The sequence below is a fragment of the Quercus lobata genome, chromosome 7 (genome assembly GCF_001633185.2).
Source record: "Quercus lobata isolate SW786 chromosome 7, ValleyOak3.0 Primary Assembly, whole genome shotgun sequence".
NCBI classification, from domain to species: domain Eukaryota; kingdom Viridiplantae; phylum Streptophyta; class Magnoliopsida; order Fagales; family Fagaceae; genus Quercus; species Quercus lobata.
In genome coordinates this window covers 41820683-41839326 of record NC_044910.1, presented here as the reverse complement: position 1 = coordinate 41839326, position 18644 = coordinate 41820683, and the positions used below count along the sequence as shown (strand labels likewise).

The following is an 18644-nucleotide window of genomic DNA, read 5'->3' as shown; positions in this document are numbered from 1 at the left end:
GTAATTTATAACTTATAACTCTAAACATTTTAGTGGTTTATCTGTGTAAATGGAGGATGTCTCCACACATCAATAATGTACTCATAGCTAATTTTGGCTAATCTCTTTTCTAATGACAATGCTTGACATTTTTCTATAAAACTAAAATATTAAATAATAAAAATAAAAAACTTGATGAAAAACAAAAAAATTATCACAAAATAATAAATTCATTTCCCCAATCACAAAACTAACCACAACTAAATTTTAACAAAATCTATTTCCAATAGAACTAGTAAGAAACCAAAATTCTAGTCCTATATAATTTCATTTTCCAATCATAGAAACCACAACTAAATTTTAACAAAATATACTTAAACCAAACACAGCAACACTAAACAATAACGTATATTAAAGCTCCCATCACCACAATGTCTTGGCTTTCATTTGGTGGTTTTGGGTTTGCTAACACCACCATGCATGTCATTCCCCTATGACATACTAAGTTGGATTTTAAGGCCTTGTGGGCACCCTCATGTGTAAAAGGTGCAATTGTGGGTCCATCCTAATTGGCATATGAGCATGCCACTAGCCTGATGGGTGGGAAGTCTCCATTTGGTTTTTGTCCAGAGCTCGGTTTGAATCTTTATATAGAGCTCTAACAAACCAAAAATGGGTTCAAAATTAGGGCACAAATTTAAGAAGGTATATTCGTATAGGGCACCCAAACCTCTGTTGAGTGGGCTAACCTCCATTTATTTACCTCATAGTCATATTTCAATAAGGATCCCCTAAGATGAACCTTTCCTATGCATGCATGAATTGAAAGTAAGGCACAAACAAAAGCACACATTCTAAACACATCATTGACGAATTAAAAAACAAATATTCAATCCCTAGGGTTTTGAAAGCTACCCCGTTCTCAACACACCCAAATCCTTAGCATGCTTCTAACAAGATTCAATCATCCTAAGCATATTTCTAACAAGATTTAAACATTCTAAGCAAGTTTCTAATATAAGTTATTGAAAGATAAATGACAAACAAACAACATTATAAATAACACCATTTATACTCACCAGAATGTCTTGATCTCATAATTAAGATTCTAAAAGAGCCTACTTAAGAATGACTAAGGTTGTGTACACAGGCCTCCTAGGGTTCGTATCTAAGGTCGAGGCTGCATAACATGCCCTGAGGTAGAAACCCCTATTCTGGCCTAAACATGCTTCTAATCATAACACCTAAAACTAGAATATATATATAAATATATATATATATATATATATTAAAGCTGAGAAAAATACAAAGCAAAAACCTAAAGAAGAAGTAGTAAAAATAAAGAAAATTTCCTAAAAATATAAAGAAAAAAAAAACGTTTTTAGCCATCTAAAAACTTTTTTAGATGAAAAATATAAATGCCCACATTATCCATGAAGTTGTAAGGACAATCTTAGAGAGAAAACCATAGAAATACACTTGAGAGTTAGAGATTGTAAACCGACAATCATCTACACATTTCTCTTAGTTTTCCTCTACTCCTACCTCTCTAATTACAAATTTTTGAGAGGTTCTTACCACAAACACTTACCACACCCAATCTGAGTGTTGAGAGTTTTTTTTTTATGCATGTGAGAAGTATTGGAAAAAGCCATTATTTGACGAATGCAATTTGGAGCTAATTGCGAGATCCGGATAACTAGTGAAGAAAATACTCAGTGAAGTCTGTTGGGAGCTGGAACACAAAGGGTTCAAGTACATTGGGTATATTATACTTGGAGGGTCTTTTTGATATCCTTGTACTCCAACTTTATTCACTAGTCGATCATTTTGGCTTAGAGGGCTGCAGAGATATTTTTAGGCGAGTTCTTTAGTTTCCTCTTCGATAACACATCTCGGTGTTATCTGAGTTTGCATATCTTTTCCCTTACTCTTTATGCTTTACATTTACTTGTTTATCTTGTATGCCTATGCACTAGAGAGTAGATCCGGTTAATGGTGTTTCACTTACTCTTATTCCGCATCTAGTTAAGTAGTTTAAAAGCAATTTAGCCGTAAGTTTAAAAGCTATAGTGTTTTACACTATTAACCTTTCAAAACTTTACTTTTTTAAATTATTACTATTTTTTGTCAAAGGAGAAGAAATAGAACCTATTAGATACTAGGATTAGATGCCCCTACGATTGATATAAAAAATTAAAAACTACTTTTTATTTATTGGTGAATATTTGGTGCTTAATTAGTACTTCCATTAGTACATGTATATCTCTATTAGTAAAAATTTGAGGGCCTTTTTTTCATCAGGAGCATTAGGCGGTTGCCTATTTACCTCACCCATCGAGTTGGCACTGGCAAGAATCAAATCTTTAATATGATCATTTTCCTTTTTTGAGTGAATGATAATATTTTAAAGAAAAATACCGTGTTCACAATATTTTTACAACATATTTACTTTCTTGTTTTCCAGTAACAACTTGTAACAATCTGTCATTTAAGATTTGTTGTGAAAGTATTGTGAAAATGTTGTGGACGTAACACTTCTCTAATTTAAACGGGTACAAAAATGATGATAATTAACATTTTCTTTTTCCTTTTTTAAATGATGATGTGGTAAAATCTAATCTACATGTTTCAAAATTTATGAATAAGAATTTAGAAACTATTCCATAAAATTACTCTAAGAACTCTAGGTCTTAATCGGTTAATTCTTCCCTAGTTAAATTTTACTTTTAAATTATGACAATATCTCTTCTAATAAAGTAATAATTATGACAATATATTACATATTATTATTCTCATACACCGGGATTAGATGCGCGCCCAACGATTCAGCAAAAAAAAAAAGATGCGCGCCCAACGAATTGGCAACATTTGCAGCCCCACGGCCCTTAAAAAACTCCAGCCTCCTCAAGTTCAATATATCAATCTATTCCCATGTTGAAATTAGACAAATTAGTTTGGCACAACTTATAACAGTTTGGCCAGGGTTATACTCAATTGATGAAATCAGACAAATTAGTTTTGGCACAACTTATAATAGTTTGGCCTTTGGCCAAGGTTATCTTCAAATGATGAAATTAGACAAATTAGTTTTGGCACAACGTATAACAGTTTGGCCAGGGTTATCTTCAAATGATGAAATTAGACAAATTAGTTTTGGCACAACGTATAACAGTTTGGCCAGGGTTACCTTCAAATTGATGAAATCAGACAAATTAGTTTTGGCGTTATCTTCAAATTGATGAAATCAGACAAATTAGTTTTGGCACAACTTGAGGGTTGTCCTCAAATGATGCTTCATCTCAACCATGGGCGGGCTATATGGACTAGGGGAGCAATGGCCCCCTCCTAAATTTTTTATTTTTATAAAAAATATTAGTATATTAATACGTACTAATTTTCGCAATTTTGTTTAATATAAAATTCCACTTTACCCCCTTAACAATGCCATCAAATTCTTCAAATTGATGAAATCAGACAAATTAGTTTTGGCACAACTTGAGGGTTGTCCTCAAATTTCCAAGGTGAAAAATCTATACGTTACGTAACCTTAGACAGGATGCTTTGTCTCAATCATGGGCGGAGCTATATATTGACTAAGGGAGCAATGGCCCTCTCCTAATTTTTTTTTTTTTTTTTTATATATAAAAAATGTGGGGCCAGAGAATTTGTGACCCCGGTCCACTTTACATTAGGGTTCAAGACCCGAGCCGAGGAGAGACATTGCCGAGAACGTATGACGAAAGTCCAAATGGCCTAGAGATGTAGCCGAGGACGATCCTGTCCTCGGCATTCTAAAACTTAGAATGAAAGAATGACACGTCATCAAAGGCAGCCCCCATAGCGCTCCCAAAAGAAATTGCGAGTACAGTGTAGGAGCAGTTTAAGGGAAAGGCTGTCAATACTGCAATTAAGTACTCTGCGCCTAACAGGGCCATACTCTTTAACTTTTACAACCACCCCCAACCACTTTGGGTATGAGCTGACAAGACAAGTATCAGCCCTAAAAAGTGAAACCCACACGTGGACGTATGAGAGAGGGGAAAAGCTAGTATAAAAGGAGAAGAAAGCAGCCAAAACAAAGGGGGGCAGATCGTCTCCAGGGCCAGTGAACCCTAACCCAAAAAGAATAATAAGAACATTAAGCTCCTCGGACAAGGTTCAAGGACCGAAGCCACTCAGGCCGTGCCGAGGAGAAAGTCTTCTTAGATACGCTAAGTTCACCTCTGTGCAATTATCACGAACACCATGACTAACGGCTGTCCGTTCACAAAAGCATAACCTTTTAGCCCACTCTCTACAAATTTTATTGTTTGGGCCTTTAACGTTCGAACCCAATACTCCAATTTGGGATCATTACAAATTAAGTCCTTACAATTGGTGCCGTCTGTGGGGAGGCTTGTGCATTGGCATAGGCGGCAGTTAGTCATGGTGAGATCAAGCCCTTGTCGACAAGGGTCCCTCAAAAGAAATAGTTTTGGCGGTGGGGCAAGCTATGCAAAAGCCTCTCCATCATTTCCAGTAGCACACGGTTGTTGCTCTAACTCAGGGCTACCCTTAAAAGTGCCAGTGCCACAGGTAGTTCTAGGGGCTTCCAACATCAAGTTAATGCCCCGCACCTTTGTCAAGGGGCTAACCCTCGAGTCATTAAGAAAATCCAAGTTTTGGACAGAACTAAGGTCTTGTATGGTCCTCGGACTCAAACTTATGGGGAAACCAACTACTTCAAAAAATACAAGTTTTGGACAGAACCAAGGTCTTGCATGGTCCTCGAACTCAAACCTATGGGGAAACCAACTACTTTAAAAAATATAAGTTTTGGACAGAAACAAAGTCTTGTATGGTTCTCGGACTCAAACCTATGGGGAAACCAATTACTTCAAAAATATATAAGTTTTGGGCAGAACCAAAGTCTTGTATGGTTCTCGGACTCAAACCTATGGGGAAACCAATTACTTCAAAAATATATAAGTTTTGGGCAGAACCAAGGTCTTGTATGGTCCTCGGACTCAAACCTATGAGGAAACTAGCCACTAGAAAATGGCTTAAATCTTAGACAAAATGGAAATCCTGAGCCCCAGCTTTAAGGAAACTAACGCAACCGAGTGTTTAGATCTGGTATAGTCATACCTCAGTTCTCGGACCAGATGCCCAAAACAACTTAAGACTATGAATATCATCTGAAACATGGCAAAGTACCCCAGTGCCTGGTGACCCCCTCGGACAATTCATTTTAGGTTACACGTCCTCAGGTGATCACCCCATATGCAATACAGAGCATTCAGCTGTTATCTCAGTTAGTCTCATATGGTTAACCTACTTCAAGTCGGCATTATTGTGCCCGTCAATTTTAATAAGTTCAAAATGATAGCTCTTTGTTAACAAGGGTTTCGACCCTAAGTATTGTTCAAAAGAAAAGGACACCAGCACATCCATTCACCAAATAATTATTGCAGAAAAGAAAGAACACACAAAATGGGATAAAGTCATCTTTTATTAGACAAAGAAGTAGTACAGCGTACAATAAGGGGCTTAAACAAACCTATACCAGAAGCTAAATACAGAAGTAAAAAGAAAAATAAAAAGAAAAAGATACAGGGGAATGATAAATCCTTCAAATTTTGCTCTAGAAAGGACTAAGCACGTCAGGATGGCACTAGTGATGGAAGAGAAGAAGAAGCAGAGGCACCTGGATGGCACCAGTGATGGAAAAGAAGAAGAAGCGGAGGCACCTAGGTGGCTCCAGTGATAGAAGAGAGGAAGAAGCGGGGATGCCTAATCCCTGTACCAGCTCTGACTGCAATCGAGCAAGTATCATATTAGCAGCACTCGAGAAAGAGCGGATGGTACCAACGATGAGAAACCTCAGTGCTGTCGCACCAAAAATCTGATGCGACCTCCACCTGCTTCGGATTTTGGCTGAAGGAAGAAGAGACTCCTTTCTTGCCTTATCAAGGGGAAGAAGTGTCTTGAGTCTTTGTCTCCCTTACCCCTGACCAGGCCATCTTAAGTCTCGAAAAAACCCAAGGTTTCTGGAGAGGGTATGGTCTTTTCTCCCCCATCCTGGCCTTGACCATATCACCCCCGAAGGCTCAGTCACACTGGTAATGGGGATTATGGGCACAACTGGAGGGTTAGGGATTTAAAAGGCTTAAAGGGTCTGCGTATGAAGAAAATGACCCCCCCACCATGCTTCTTATATGGGAGGCAAGCCTGGTGGCTAATCTGTAAAAATCTCCAAGAAAAACTACAAACGAGATAAGTCCCGCTCAACTCCTAAAGCCGTCTTCAACCATCGGATTTGCGTCGCCTCGTAAAGAGAACTTATTAAAGACGCGCCTCGTGCACTGAAATGGCAGGAACGCGGCGTGAGTAAAACTAAAGGAATGTCTCATAACCAAGAGCATGTCCCAGGCAAGTGAAGAAGCACCGGCATTGATGAAGGACAAGACTTGTCAAGCCGTGACATAGGCCCGACGTCACCAAAATCCTCATCTCCATCCGAAGGGCCGGACAGCAGGATTTTGAGGGGCTATTGTGGGGCCAGAGAATTTGTGACCCCGACCCACTTTACATTAGGGTCCAAGGCCCGAGCCACAGAGAGACATTGCCGAAGACGTACGACGAAAGTCCAAATGGCCTAGAGATGTAGCCGAGGACGATTCTGTCCTCGGTATTCTAAAACTTAGAAGGAAAGAATGACACGTCATCAAAGGCAGCCCCCATAGCGCTCCCAAAAGAAATTGCGAGTACAGTGTAGGAGCAGTTGAAGGGAAAGGCTGTCAATACTGCAATTAAGTACTCTGCGCCTAACAGGGCCATACTCTTTAACTTTTACAGCCACCCCCAACCACTTTGGGTATGAGCTGACAAGACAAGTATCAGCCCTAAAAAGTGAAACCCACACGTGGACGTATGAGAGAGGGGAAAAGCTAGTATAAAAGGAGAAGAAAGCAGCCAAAACAAAGGGGGGCAGATCGTCTCCAGGGCCAATGAACCCTAACCCAAAAAGAATAATAAGAACATTAAGCTCCTCGGACAAGGTCCAAGGACCGGAGCCACTCAGGCCGTGCCGAGGAGAAAGTCTTCTTAGATACGCTAGGTTCACCTCTGTGCAATCATCACGAACATCATGACTAACGGCTGTCCGTTCACCAAGGCCTAGCCTTTTAGCCCACTCTCTACAAATTTTATTGTTTGGGTCTTTAACGTTCGAACCCAATATTCCAATTTGGGATCGTTACAAATTGAGTCCTTACAATTGGTGCCGTCTGTGGGGAGGCTTGTGCATTGGCATAGGCGGCAGTTAGTCATGGTGAGATCAAGCCCTTGTCGACAAGGGTCCCTCAAAAGAAATAGTTTTGGCGGTGGGGCAAGCTATGCAAAAGCCTCTCCATCATTTCCAGTAGCACACGGTTGTTGCTCTAACTCAGGGCTACCCTTAAAAGTGCCAGTGCCACAGGTAGTTCTAGGGGCTTCCAACATCAAGTTAATGCCCCGCACCTTTGTCAAGGGGCTAACCCTCGAGTCATTAAGAAAATCCAAGTTTTGGACAGAACTAAGGTCTTGTATAGTCCTCGGACTCAAACTTATGGGGAAACCAACTACTTCAAAAAATACAAGTTTTGGACAGAACCAAGGTCTTGCATGGTCCTCGAACTCAAACCTATGGGGAAACCAACTACTTCAAAAAATATAAGTTTTGGACAGAACCAAGGTCTTACATGGTCCTCGGACTCAAACTTATGGGGAAACCAACTACTTCAAAAAATATAAGTTTTGGACAGAACCAAGGTCTTGCATGGTCCTTGGACTCAAACCTATGGGGAAACCAACTACTTTAAAAAATATAAGTTTTGGACAGAAACAAAGTCTTGTATGGTTCTCGGACTCAAACCTATGGGGAAACCAATTACTTCAAAAATATATAAGTTTTGGGCAGAACCAAGGTCTTGTATGGTCCTCGAACTCAAACCTATGGGGAAACTAGCCACTAGAAAATGGCTTAAATCTTAGACAGAATGGAAATCCTGAGCCCCAGCTTTAAGGAAACTAACGCAACCGAGTGTTTAGATCTGGTATAGTCATACCTCAGTTCTCGGACCAGATGCCCAAAACAACTTAAGACTATGAATATCGTCTGAAACATGGCAAAGTACCCCAGTGCCTGGTGACCCCCTCAGACAGTTCATTTTAGGTTACACGTCCTCGGGTGATCATCCCATATGCAATACAGAGCATTCAGCTGTTATCTCGGTTAGTCTCATATGGTTAACCTACTTCAAGTCGACATTATTGTGCCTGTCAGTTTTAATAAGTTCAAAGTGATAGCTCTTTGTTAACAAGGGTTTCGGCCCTAAGTATTGTTCAAAAGAAAAGGAAACCAGCACATCCATTCACCAAATAATTATTGCAGAAAAGAAAGAATACGCAAAATGGGATAAAGTCATCTTTTATTAGACAAAGAAGTAGTACAGCGTACAATAAGGGGGGGGCTTAAACAAATCTATACCAGAAGCTAAATACAGAAGCTAAAAGAAAAATAAAAAGAAAAAGATACAGGGGAACGATAAATCCTTCAAATTTTGCTCTAGAAAGGACTAAGCACGTCAGGATGGCACTAGTGATGGAAGAGAAGAAGAAGCAGAGGCACCTGGATGGCACCAGTGATGGAAAAGAAGAAGAAGCTGAGGCATCTAGATGGCTCCAGTGATGGAAGAAAGGAAGAAGCGGGGATGCCTAATCCCTGTACCAGCTCTGATTGCAATTGAGCAAGTGTCATATTAGCAGCACTTGAGAAAGAACGGATGGTACCGACGATGAGAAACCTCAGTGCAGTCGCACCAAAAATCTGATGCGACCTCCACCTGCTTCGAATTTTGGCTGAAGGAAGAAGAGACTCCTTTCTTGCCTTATCAAGGGAAAGAAGTGTTTTGAGTCTTTGTCTCCCTTGCCCCTGACCAGGCCATCTTAAGTCTCGAAGAAACCCAAGGCTTCTGGAGAGGGTATGGTCTTTTCTCCCCCATCCTGGCCTTGACCATATCACCCCCCGAAGGCTCAGTCACACTGGTAATGGGGACTATGGGCACAACTGGAGGGTTAGGGATTTAAAAGTCTTAAAGGGTCTGCGTATAAAGAAAATGACCCCCCCCCCACCATGCTTCTTATATGGGAGGCAAGCCTGGTGGCATTTAATCTGTACAAATCTCCAAGAAAAACTACAAACGAGATAAGTCCCGCTCAACACCTAAAGCCGTCTTCAACCATTGGATTTGCGTCGCTTCATAAAGAGAACTTATTAAAGACGCGCCTCGTGCACTGAAACGGCAGGAACGCGACGTGAGTAAAACTAAAGGAATATCTCATAACCAAGAGCATGTCCCAGGCAAGTGAAGAAGCACCGGCATTGATGAAGGACAAGACTTGTCAAGCCGTGACATAGGCCCGACGTCACCAAAATCCTCATCTCCATCCGAGAGGCTGGACAGCAGGATTTTGAGAGGCTATCGTGGGGCCAGAGAATTTGTGACCCCGGCCTATTTTACATTAGGGTCCAAGGCCCGAGCCAAGGAGAGACATTGCCGAGGACGTACGACGAAAGTCCAAATGGCCTAGAGATGTAACCGAGGACGATCCTGTCCTCGACATTCTAAAACTTAGAAGGAAAGAATGACACGTCATCAAAGGCAGCCCCCATAGCGCTCCCAAAAGAAAGGGCGAGTACAGTGTAAGAGCAGTTCAAGGGAAAGGCTGTCAATACTGCAATTAAGTACTCTGCGCCTGACAGGGCCGTGCTCTTTAGCTTTTACAGCCACCTCCAACCACTTTGGGTATGGGCTGACAAGACAAGTATTAGCCCTAAAAAACGAAACCTACAAGTGGACGTATGAGAGAGGGGAAAAGCTAGTATAAAAGAAGAAGGAAGCAGCCAAAACAAAGGGAGGCAGATCATCTCCAGGGCCAGTGAACCCTAACCCAAAATGAATAATAAGAACATGAAACTCCTCGGACGAGGTCCAAGGACCAGAGCCACTCAGGCCATGCCAAGGAGAAAGTCTTCTTAGATACGTTAGATTCACCTCTGTGCAGTCATCACGAACACCATGACTAACGGCTGTCCGTTCACCAAAGCCTAACCTTTTAGCCCACTCTCTACAAATTTTATTGTTTGGGCCTTTAACGTTCGAACCCAATATTCCAATTTGGGATCGTTACAAATTGAATCCTTACAAAAAAAATTAGTATATTAATATGTACTAATTTTAGCAATTATGTTTAATAAAATTACACTTTGCCTGGCTCCCTTAACAATGTTATTATTTCTTTTAAGAGTAATGCTATAAGCGCAAACTTTTTTACAAACTATTGAAATAGAAAATTCTTATTAGTTCACACATGATTTGCATCATTTTTTACTTACCAATAATCACTCACCACATTAGTAATTTGTAAAAATTTTGTAGTTTTAGCATTTTTTACCTTTCAAAGGCCGTGAAAAATTAATAGATTAAATCTATAAAAAAGAAAAATACAAGCCCAAAAAAAATAACCCAACAACAAAAATTAGTAATAAAATTAACTCAACAACAAAAATTATCAATAATAAAGCTTAAAAAATTAATCCCAATCATTAAAAAAAATAAGTAAATAAAAAATAAAAAAAACCACATGCATGTATCAGTCTCTTTTCTTCACAGTTGCAGTAGCTACCCGATACTGTTTGGAAGATAACTACCAAGTGGGTCAATAAAGAATTCCTAGAAAATCCAAGTCCAATTTTCGGCATGTTTCTCCTTTGAATCGGTGTATAAACCTCTATATATACCATGCAAAGTTCATTGGATTAGCCCAAGCAATACCACACCAAAGTTCGTCATTCATCATATATACTAGTTACTTGTTACCATCAAAGTAAGCAACAATGATGAAAACCCTGACACTCTACGGCCTTATCTTGGCCTTCTTTCTCTTATCTGGTATGCTATCTACTTCTGATATGCTTTAACACATTGCTTTTGTCAGTAATTTTTTTTTTAATCACAAAATTTTAGGTTGCGACAATCATCATATCGGCTATACAATAAAGTCATGAACCCCACGGATTAAGCTTTCATTATTATATTCGCTAATCTTTCACTTGAAACACATTTTAGATTTTATGTACTTGATACTTGTTCTTTCTCTATTGATCTCTTCTAATAGTCCATAGAGGAACGTGCTCTAATTAATGAACAGGTCACATTGAGGGCAAGTGCTAGATTTCATGCATATTTATAGCATCGATGATTCTTTTTCTTTTTCTTTTTTTAATTTTTTTATATAGACATGTACACCTCTTCTATTTCAATTGCTCAAAATATGATTGATACTTACAGTTATAAACCTGAGTCAGGTCTTGGACTATGTAACACTTACAAACAGAATAAAATAATGTAGTGGTTCATAATTAATACAACCCGGCTACAAGATAGGTTTTGTTTTTCATCTTCAAAAGCGTTTGGTTTTGCATGCAGGTGCTCACTCTGCTAAAATAACTTTCACAAACAACTGTCCAAAAACCATTTGGCCCGGAACCCTAACTTCGGATCAAAAACCTCAACTATCAAATACTGGATTTGAGTTATTATCCAAAGCTTCCTTAACACTGGATGTTCAAGCTCCATGGAAAGGCCGGTTCTGGGCCCGAACCCAATGCTCCACCAACTCAACAAATTTCACTTGCGAGACTGCTGATTGTGGCACTGGTAGGGTTGCATGCAACGGTACTGGTGCAATCCCGCCAGCTTCTTTAGTAGAAATCAACATAGCAGATAATCGTGGGATGGACTATTACGATGTTAGCCTTGTAGATGGCTTCAACTTGCCTGTTTCTGTAGCCACCAGAGGTGGCACTGGTGATTGCAAGAACTCAAGCTGTCCAGCCGACGTGAACGCAGTTTGCCCAGGGGAATTGCAAGTGACAGGGTCTGATGGGAGCGTGCTTGCCTGCAAGAGTGCTTGTACTGCTTTCAATCAACCACAGTACTGTTGCACTGGTGCATTTAGCACCCCGCTAACATGTCCAACCACAAAATATTCTGGTATCTTTAAGCAACAATGTCCTCAAGCTTATAGCTATGCTTATGATGATCAAACTAGCACCTTTACCTGCTCTGGTGCACCCGACTATTTTATCACTTTTTGTCCATGAATTATAGAAAGGAATTATGTATTCCTAAATTTGTAATATGAAACTGATATGTTTCAAGTACTAGGCACATGTATGTATGTGTCAAAGAAATAGTTATTTGAATAAAACATGTACAAAGTTTGAGGTTGTGCTCATGAGTTATGAGAATAAAGTGTTTTTCGTGCTACTCTCTATCACTTGTTATTCATGTTGTACTAAAGTTGGGGATTTTTATTCTTGAGGGTAAGTATATAAATTTAAATTAAAAAGTAAATTGCAAATCACACATTTCAAGTTTGGGGTCATTTTGATTTTGTCTTCAAATGTTTCAAAATCTAAATCCACTCTCCTAATATCAGGGGGTCAATCTCTTTGTTAATACCGTTCAAATGTGTTTGTTAAGTGACAACTTAACATATTTTAACTGATTCGATTCTCAAAGAGTTGAAAAATCATTTGGTAGAATTTTTTTGCCAACTTTCTCAACTTATTTTAATTTATGTGCAACTTTTGAAGTTGTAAGGTAAGTCAATACACATAAGCTCTCCTAAACAAGAACTAAAGAAAGAGTGATTGGGCCTAGATTTGGTAAGTGACAACTTTGACCACTTCAACATGATAATAACATATGGAATTTAGGTTGAGACTAGGTAGGATTAAGAATTTATACATATTCTTCACCCCTGATGAATAACAAGGTAGCATTTGGGCTAGGACCAAGTGCACCAGCACAATGAATCATTCTATTTTTCATGTGAAACTGGAGACTCTGGATATTAGGCACAAAGAGTTGCCAATCTCCACCACCCACTTATGACTTAACCAGTGACCCTACTCAATTTCAATATAAACCAATCTTTGGTGTCCTATGAAGTGAACTTGAACCATGGGCATAATGTGGAAGTCCGGATCGAACCCATTGGTGGGACTCTAGTCAATGGATCAGGGCCATGCCCTATTGTGGAATGTGTTCAAGATATAAGCAACGTGTATCAATCTAACTTATTGGCCACAAACAAGTATGGGCAACATATATAGGATAAAATTTACCTATAAAATTGGTTGTAACCTTAAACTACAATTTTACTCAATATCTTTTTATTGGATGTGAGTATTGACAAATTCACCATTAGATTACCTTTTCTTCTTATATCTTCCATGCTTGCAAAATTTCTAGAAAATTAAAGATTAATAGCTATGTTATCAATAAATTGTTTAAATTGCAAGTTTTTATAGTTTAAAATTATGCATAAGGTATAAGCTTATAGACTATATAGTAAATAATATCTGATTGACACAAAATTTGACATGTGTATTAAGAGTGTAAAAAACATGCAATTTAATGGTTAGATTTTCAAAATATGTAATAAAGTTTATTTTATTGAGTAAGATTATAGCCTTAAATTACAACTAATTTTATAGTTAAATTTTGTCCATGTATATATTGGTTATTATAGTGCATGTGATGCGTTAAAGGATCCAAAATATTGTTGCACTGGGGATTATAGTAGTCCACAAGCTTGCTAGTCTAATGAGTACTCAACTAGCTTCAAGAAAATATGCAATCTTGCCCACACCTATCCGAGTGATAATCAACCTCCAATTTATAGTTGCAGTGGGGCAATGAGTCGAATATAAATTTGCCATATATGTGCAGGTCATTTCCTTATATTTTACATGCCCATATTTCCTTTCAAGAACCAAGCACCCACTACATGCATCGTGGATTGGGTTTATCTTGAAAACATTAGGAGGTGCAACTGTCAACTAGGTGAGTTATAAAGTTCTTAAAAAATATAATTGTTTTTTAAAATTTAAATAATGTTCTCAACATGATATAGTTTGTTAGGTTCTAAAGATTTAGGTTTAAATGTTTAAAATCATATTTTTATTGTGTTGGCAAACCGAGAACAAAACATGTCTAGTGTAAGTGTTAGGCAATGCTTAAAAGTGTTGGTTTCAAGGTTCAAGTCCAGCTGACTACAGAAAATTCAGAAAAAGGAAATGAGTTTCTGCCTTGCTTGACCGATCGAGAAATTAGGCTCGACTGATCGAAAATTGCAGGAATAGAAATTCTGCAGATTTTTAAATCAGGCCCAAGCCTGCGAAAACGTTTATGGTTTCACTCTAACTTCTCCACGTATAAAAGGGAAACCCTAGCTACGTTTTTCAGACTTTTGGAAGACTTGTGTGTTACTTTTTATGAGATTTGAGATTTTTGTACCTTCTAACTATATAAGAATCTGCTAGAGCAAGATCTACAATCAAGCGTTAGTAGAACATAGTTATTGCATCAAGATCATTACTAATGGTGATCTGAAACCTTTTAGTGGGATCTCAAAGTCACAAGCAAGGGTGCTTGGGTTGGTGTAAATCCAAGAAGAGAAGGAGCCTGTGGATTCGAAACTTTCATGTGGTCATGTCAATAAGTTACTATATGAGGTAGCAATAGATTTAAGGTTAAATCTTTTGTAAAAATTTCGATTCTCTTATAGTGAATTTACTTTATTTTAAGGATAGCTAGGTCAAATCATTCACAGGTTTTTACCTTGAAACGGTTCATTTCATTGGTTTTCCTAAGTCATCATATCATAGTGTTGTTTATTTTCCGCTGTTTTGCATGATATGATATATGCTTGTTTAACCTAGATCTGAATAATAAACCTAAGAATTACTTAGTTAATATATTAGGTTAAACAATCTGATTTAAATAGGTCTAAACGAACAAACATAGTTTATCCCAAGCACTACCACTAAAAATTTAAAAATATAGTTTGATGAGATTTGCGCAAGCACTAAAAAGATTATTAATCTTTGGCAGAGATAGAAACATCAATATCTCACAACTCTATGCCCCATCTTTCTCTCTAATGCCCACACCCACACATGCATAAACTGAGGTAAAATTTCTAAACAATAGTCAATGAATAGGGGATTCTAATAAACTGGTGTTGCCCATGTTAAGACTCAATATAAGAACTTGTTACGGTTTGATTTAGATAATATTGTGAACGTGAAATGATCACAAGATAGATATAATTTAGCACTTTAGCACTTTAGTGCGAGCACTACTTCCGAGAAATTGAAATATTGTTAGATATGCTAGCCTTCTCATGGGCATTAATTAAAAAAAAAAAGTTTTTTTTTTTTAATTTTTCAGGGAGAAAAATAGTTTTGAATCTTTTTATGAGAAAAATGTCCATACGCCTCCTAAACTTTCAATTATTGGCCAAAACACCCCTAGAACTATTATATTAGTCAATTTACTCCTTAAACTATACTTATATATCTGTCAAATCAATACTTCAGCTAATCTAACGTTAAAACACTAACAGAAAAAGCATATGAGATGCACGTGTTCCCACTTACAAAACAAATTTAATCATCTGTATTGCTTAATAATAATATTGCTACTAAAAATAAAGAAACAATGAAAACCCACTTCACTCAATCAATCCATGCCAGACCCGTAAGAAATATTGTGAAAATAAAGTAAAAATCAAAATGATATTCAATGTAGTGCACACTATTTCGCAGAGCAATATTGGCAAACATATCGTGGGCACAAGATCTTTGATGAAAGCCCAGTATACAACTAGTAAGAAGAGAACTCAATATCAAACCACCAAGTTTGAAATCAACCAAAGCCCAACACAAAGAGAGAGAGAGAGAGAGAGAGAGAGAGAACAAACCAGCAAATAGGGGAAAAATAACAAATTTCCATTGAAACCAAAATAAATATACTGAATAGTGTCTCCCTCTCTTGCAGGTCATGGGTGGCTGGAAAAACAACAGCAGAAACCATGGTAGCTGTCGACGGTGAGGCAGCCGACAACCGTGGTTCTTTTGGTTTGATCATGTCTCTCTTTCTCTATTATGCTATAGGTTTCTCTCTCCTCTCACCCAATTCAATCCTTGGTAATATGTTATTTTAAAGTTCACGTGGGATACACATGCATATTCTGTTTGTTTTTTTAACGGAGAGTAATTGGTGTGTTGATTTGACAGGTATGTATAGTTTAAGGAGTAAATTGGCCAATATAATAATTGAAGGGGTGTTTTGGTTAGTAACTGAAAGTTTAGGAGGTGTTTGGGCATTTTTCCCTCTTTTGATTACTCACTTGCCCACATATAAATATTGTTAGATAGTTATCTTTATCCTGTGTAATTGGTCAGATATAATATTACATAAACTAAATGTGAATTATATTTTTCACTTGCCTAGCTAATTAATACTAGAAATAATAATATTCCAACTAAGAGTATACATATAGATTTTCATGTAAAAAAAATGATTTATATTGTGTTTAAAATAAACCAAAAAAACTCCAAATACGATTGTTCTTTTCACTTATTCCTGTATAACAACATGTTAAAACCAAGTGTACACAAATTTGCATTATTTAATTATTACTATTTGGTAAAACATAAAGTGGAAAGATAAACCTATTCATTTGACAATGGAAGTGTTTATTTTAAGAGCAAGGAGTGGGATAAGACCTAATCCAACAAAAATAAAAATATTATTCTATAATTCAAAGGGGGATTTGAATTTTGAACCTTAGTTCTTCATAGGAGAGAGAGAAAGTAATGTCAATAACAGTTGGTAAAGTCCTTAATGGTTAAATAAAAGACTTGGAGTTTAATTTCTACCTATACCATAAACCGATTGATGTCTTGGTCTGACGATAAAATGTTTTTTTTTTTTTATATATATATATATACAAAATAGAAATTCTACTATACTTGTGAAGTAACCACACTTATACTAGTAGAGTGACCACCTCATTGAGGGTACGCGGTGGTGATGATAAAGAGTTATTATCAAGAGCAGATATTATAAGTTGAAACTCTCTATATATAAAGAAAAAGTTACAAGATTTATAAAAAAATAAATAAAAAAAATAAAAAAAAGTTACAAGATTTAAATGCTAATAACTCTCTATAAAGAGTTATTAGCATTTAAAGAAAATATAATGTGATAAGATTCTAATTGTGTAAACATAGAAGGTTTAATAGGAAACCCATATAAGATTTAAACTCAATTTATATAAGAATAATGACTTGGTAAAATGTGATCTTTCAAAAAGAACTCCTGTTTGTTTTGAACATTAAGGGTAAGTTTGGTAAGTATTTTTTCTTCTTCTTACTCTCTGTTTTGTTACACATACACACTGTTTGAACTAAAATTCTGAGTTGAAAACACGATTTCAATTCAAAAAATGGGTTTATAACAATGTGTTTAACAAACATTACTTATTACGTTATGAGACTTGATTCATGTGTTGGAAGTATAGTTTAAAAATTGTCCAGGTTGTTAACAAAGTTACAAAGCAATATCAATAATATATCAGTAAAACAAGATATGCTTAGATTAACTTATAAGCAAAATAGACAAGTGAAAAAGTGTATAAAATTAAGGATTAAGTAAAACTTATCGCCGAGACACAAAACTAAATTCGCTATCCTTAAGAAGCGATTTCGCCTCCATTGGAATGAATCCGTCGGTGCAAATGGCGCAAGCGGTTGCTCTTCAGGATACAACGACAACTCTGTTAATATGCACTCACAAATAGAGTTTCGAACTTATCACAAATTCCCAAAAAAAAAAAAAAAAAAAAAAATCAATAAAAGACAGAGGAGCAAAAGTATCAAAGTAATATCTGTTTTTATTGTTTTCAACTAATCTCATATCTGCAAAATTTTTACTATATTCTAGAATGTGGATGTATTAAAAAAGTCTTTGATCGCAACTATATAATGGTTTAGTTTTACTCTTTGAATTATGACAAGATAATTTTGGTGAAAAAGAAATTAAAAAAGGAACCTGCTACTAGAACCGAGCTAGGATTAGAAGCCTTACGAATTGGTTAACTCCAAAGGGTTTTGGTTCTTACACATCCACTATTTCACCTCCTTTTTTTCATAGTTACTTTTATGTGTTATATGAACAAATGTGAAAGAATTTTTTTTTTCACCCCAAATTCATCCGCAAAACTCACAAAAACATCTCAAGCCGCCCGGGTTCAAAGTTCAACCAATGCGCAAAAATTCACGTTGAAATCAGATAAATTAGAGTCGGCATGACTTACAGATTGCATAGGTTTGTCTTCAATTTCCCTAGTGAAAACCTATGGACGCTACCTTAAGTCATGGGTGAACTAGACTGGTTACTTCGTCTCAGCCTCACACGTTCTTAAATTGAATACAAAACAAAAGTCTATTCAACATAATACAATTACAGTCATTACGGAGAACCCGTTGTTGTAAATATACCAAATTCCTCGATCGTTATGTTTCTCCAACGAAATAGCGACCTTGGTGCCGTGTAAGACTCTAACGATCACCAGGACAATAAGTATTCCTACTGAAAAGTCCAAGCCTTCACTAAAAGAAAATGACAAAAAAAAAAAAAAAAAATTCCAAGCCAAGTTTCCCCGCATGGACCGCATTGATATCCGCAATCACGTATAAGCTTCTATATATACCCAACCAA

At 37.1% G+C, this 18644-nt stretch overlaps 1 protein-coding gene and 1 pseudogene across 1 annotated transcript; both read left to right on the top strand.

Moving 5' to 3' along the window:
• Positions 1–10744: 10744 nt before the first annotated feature.
• LOC115953815 (thaumatin-like protein 1) lies at positions 10745–12297 on the top strand. The gene is made up of 2 exons (XM_031071613.1): positions 10745–10955; positions 11493–12297. The coding sequence occupies exons 1-2, from the start codon at positions 10901–10903 to the stop codon at positions 12167–12169; spliced, it is 732 nt and encodes a 243-aa protein (XP_030927473.1). The 5' UTR covers positions 10745–10900; the 3' UTR covers positions 12170–12297.
• A 479-nt stretch (positions 12298–12776) lies between these two features.
• On the top strand, positions 12777–13786 carry LOC115952063 (annotated as a pseudogene).
• Positions 13787–18644: the final 4858 nt, after the last annotated feature.

Bases quoted from the DNA above. Each gene is read 5' to 3' on its own strand.
- LOC115953815 (XM_031071613.1), top strand. From the start codon at position 10,901: ATGATGAAAACCCTGACACTCTACGGCCTTATCTTGGCCTTCTTTCTC. The intron at 10,956-11,492 runs GTATGCTATCTA...TTTTGCATGCAG, and splicing joins GGCCTTCTTTCTCTTATCTG to GTGCTCACTCTGCTAAAATA.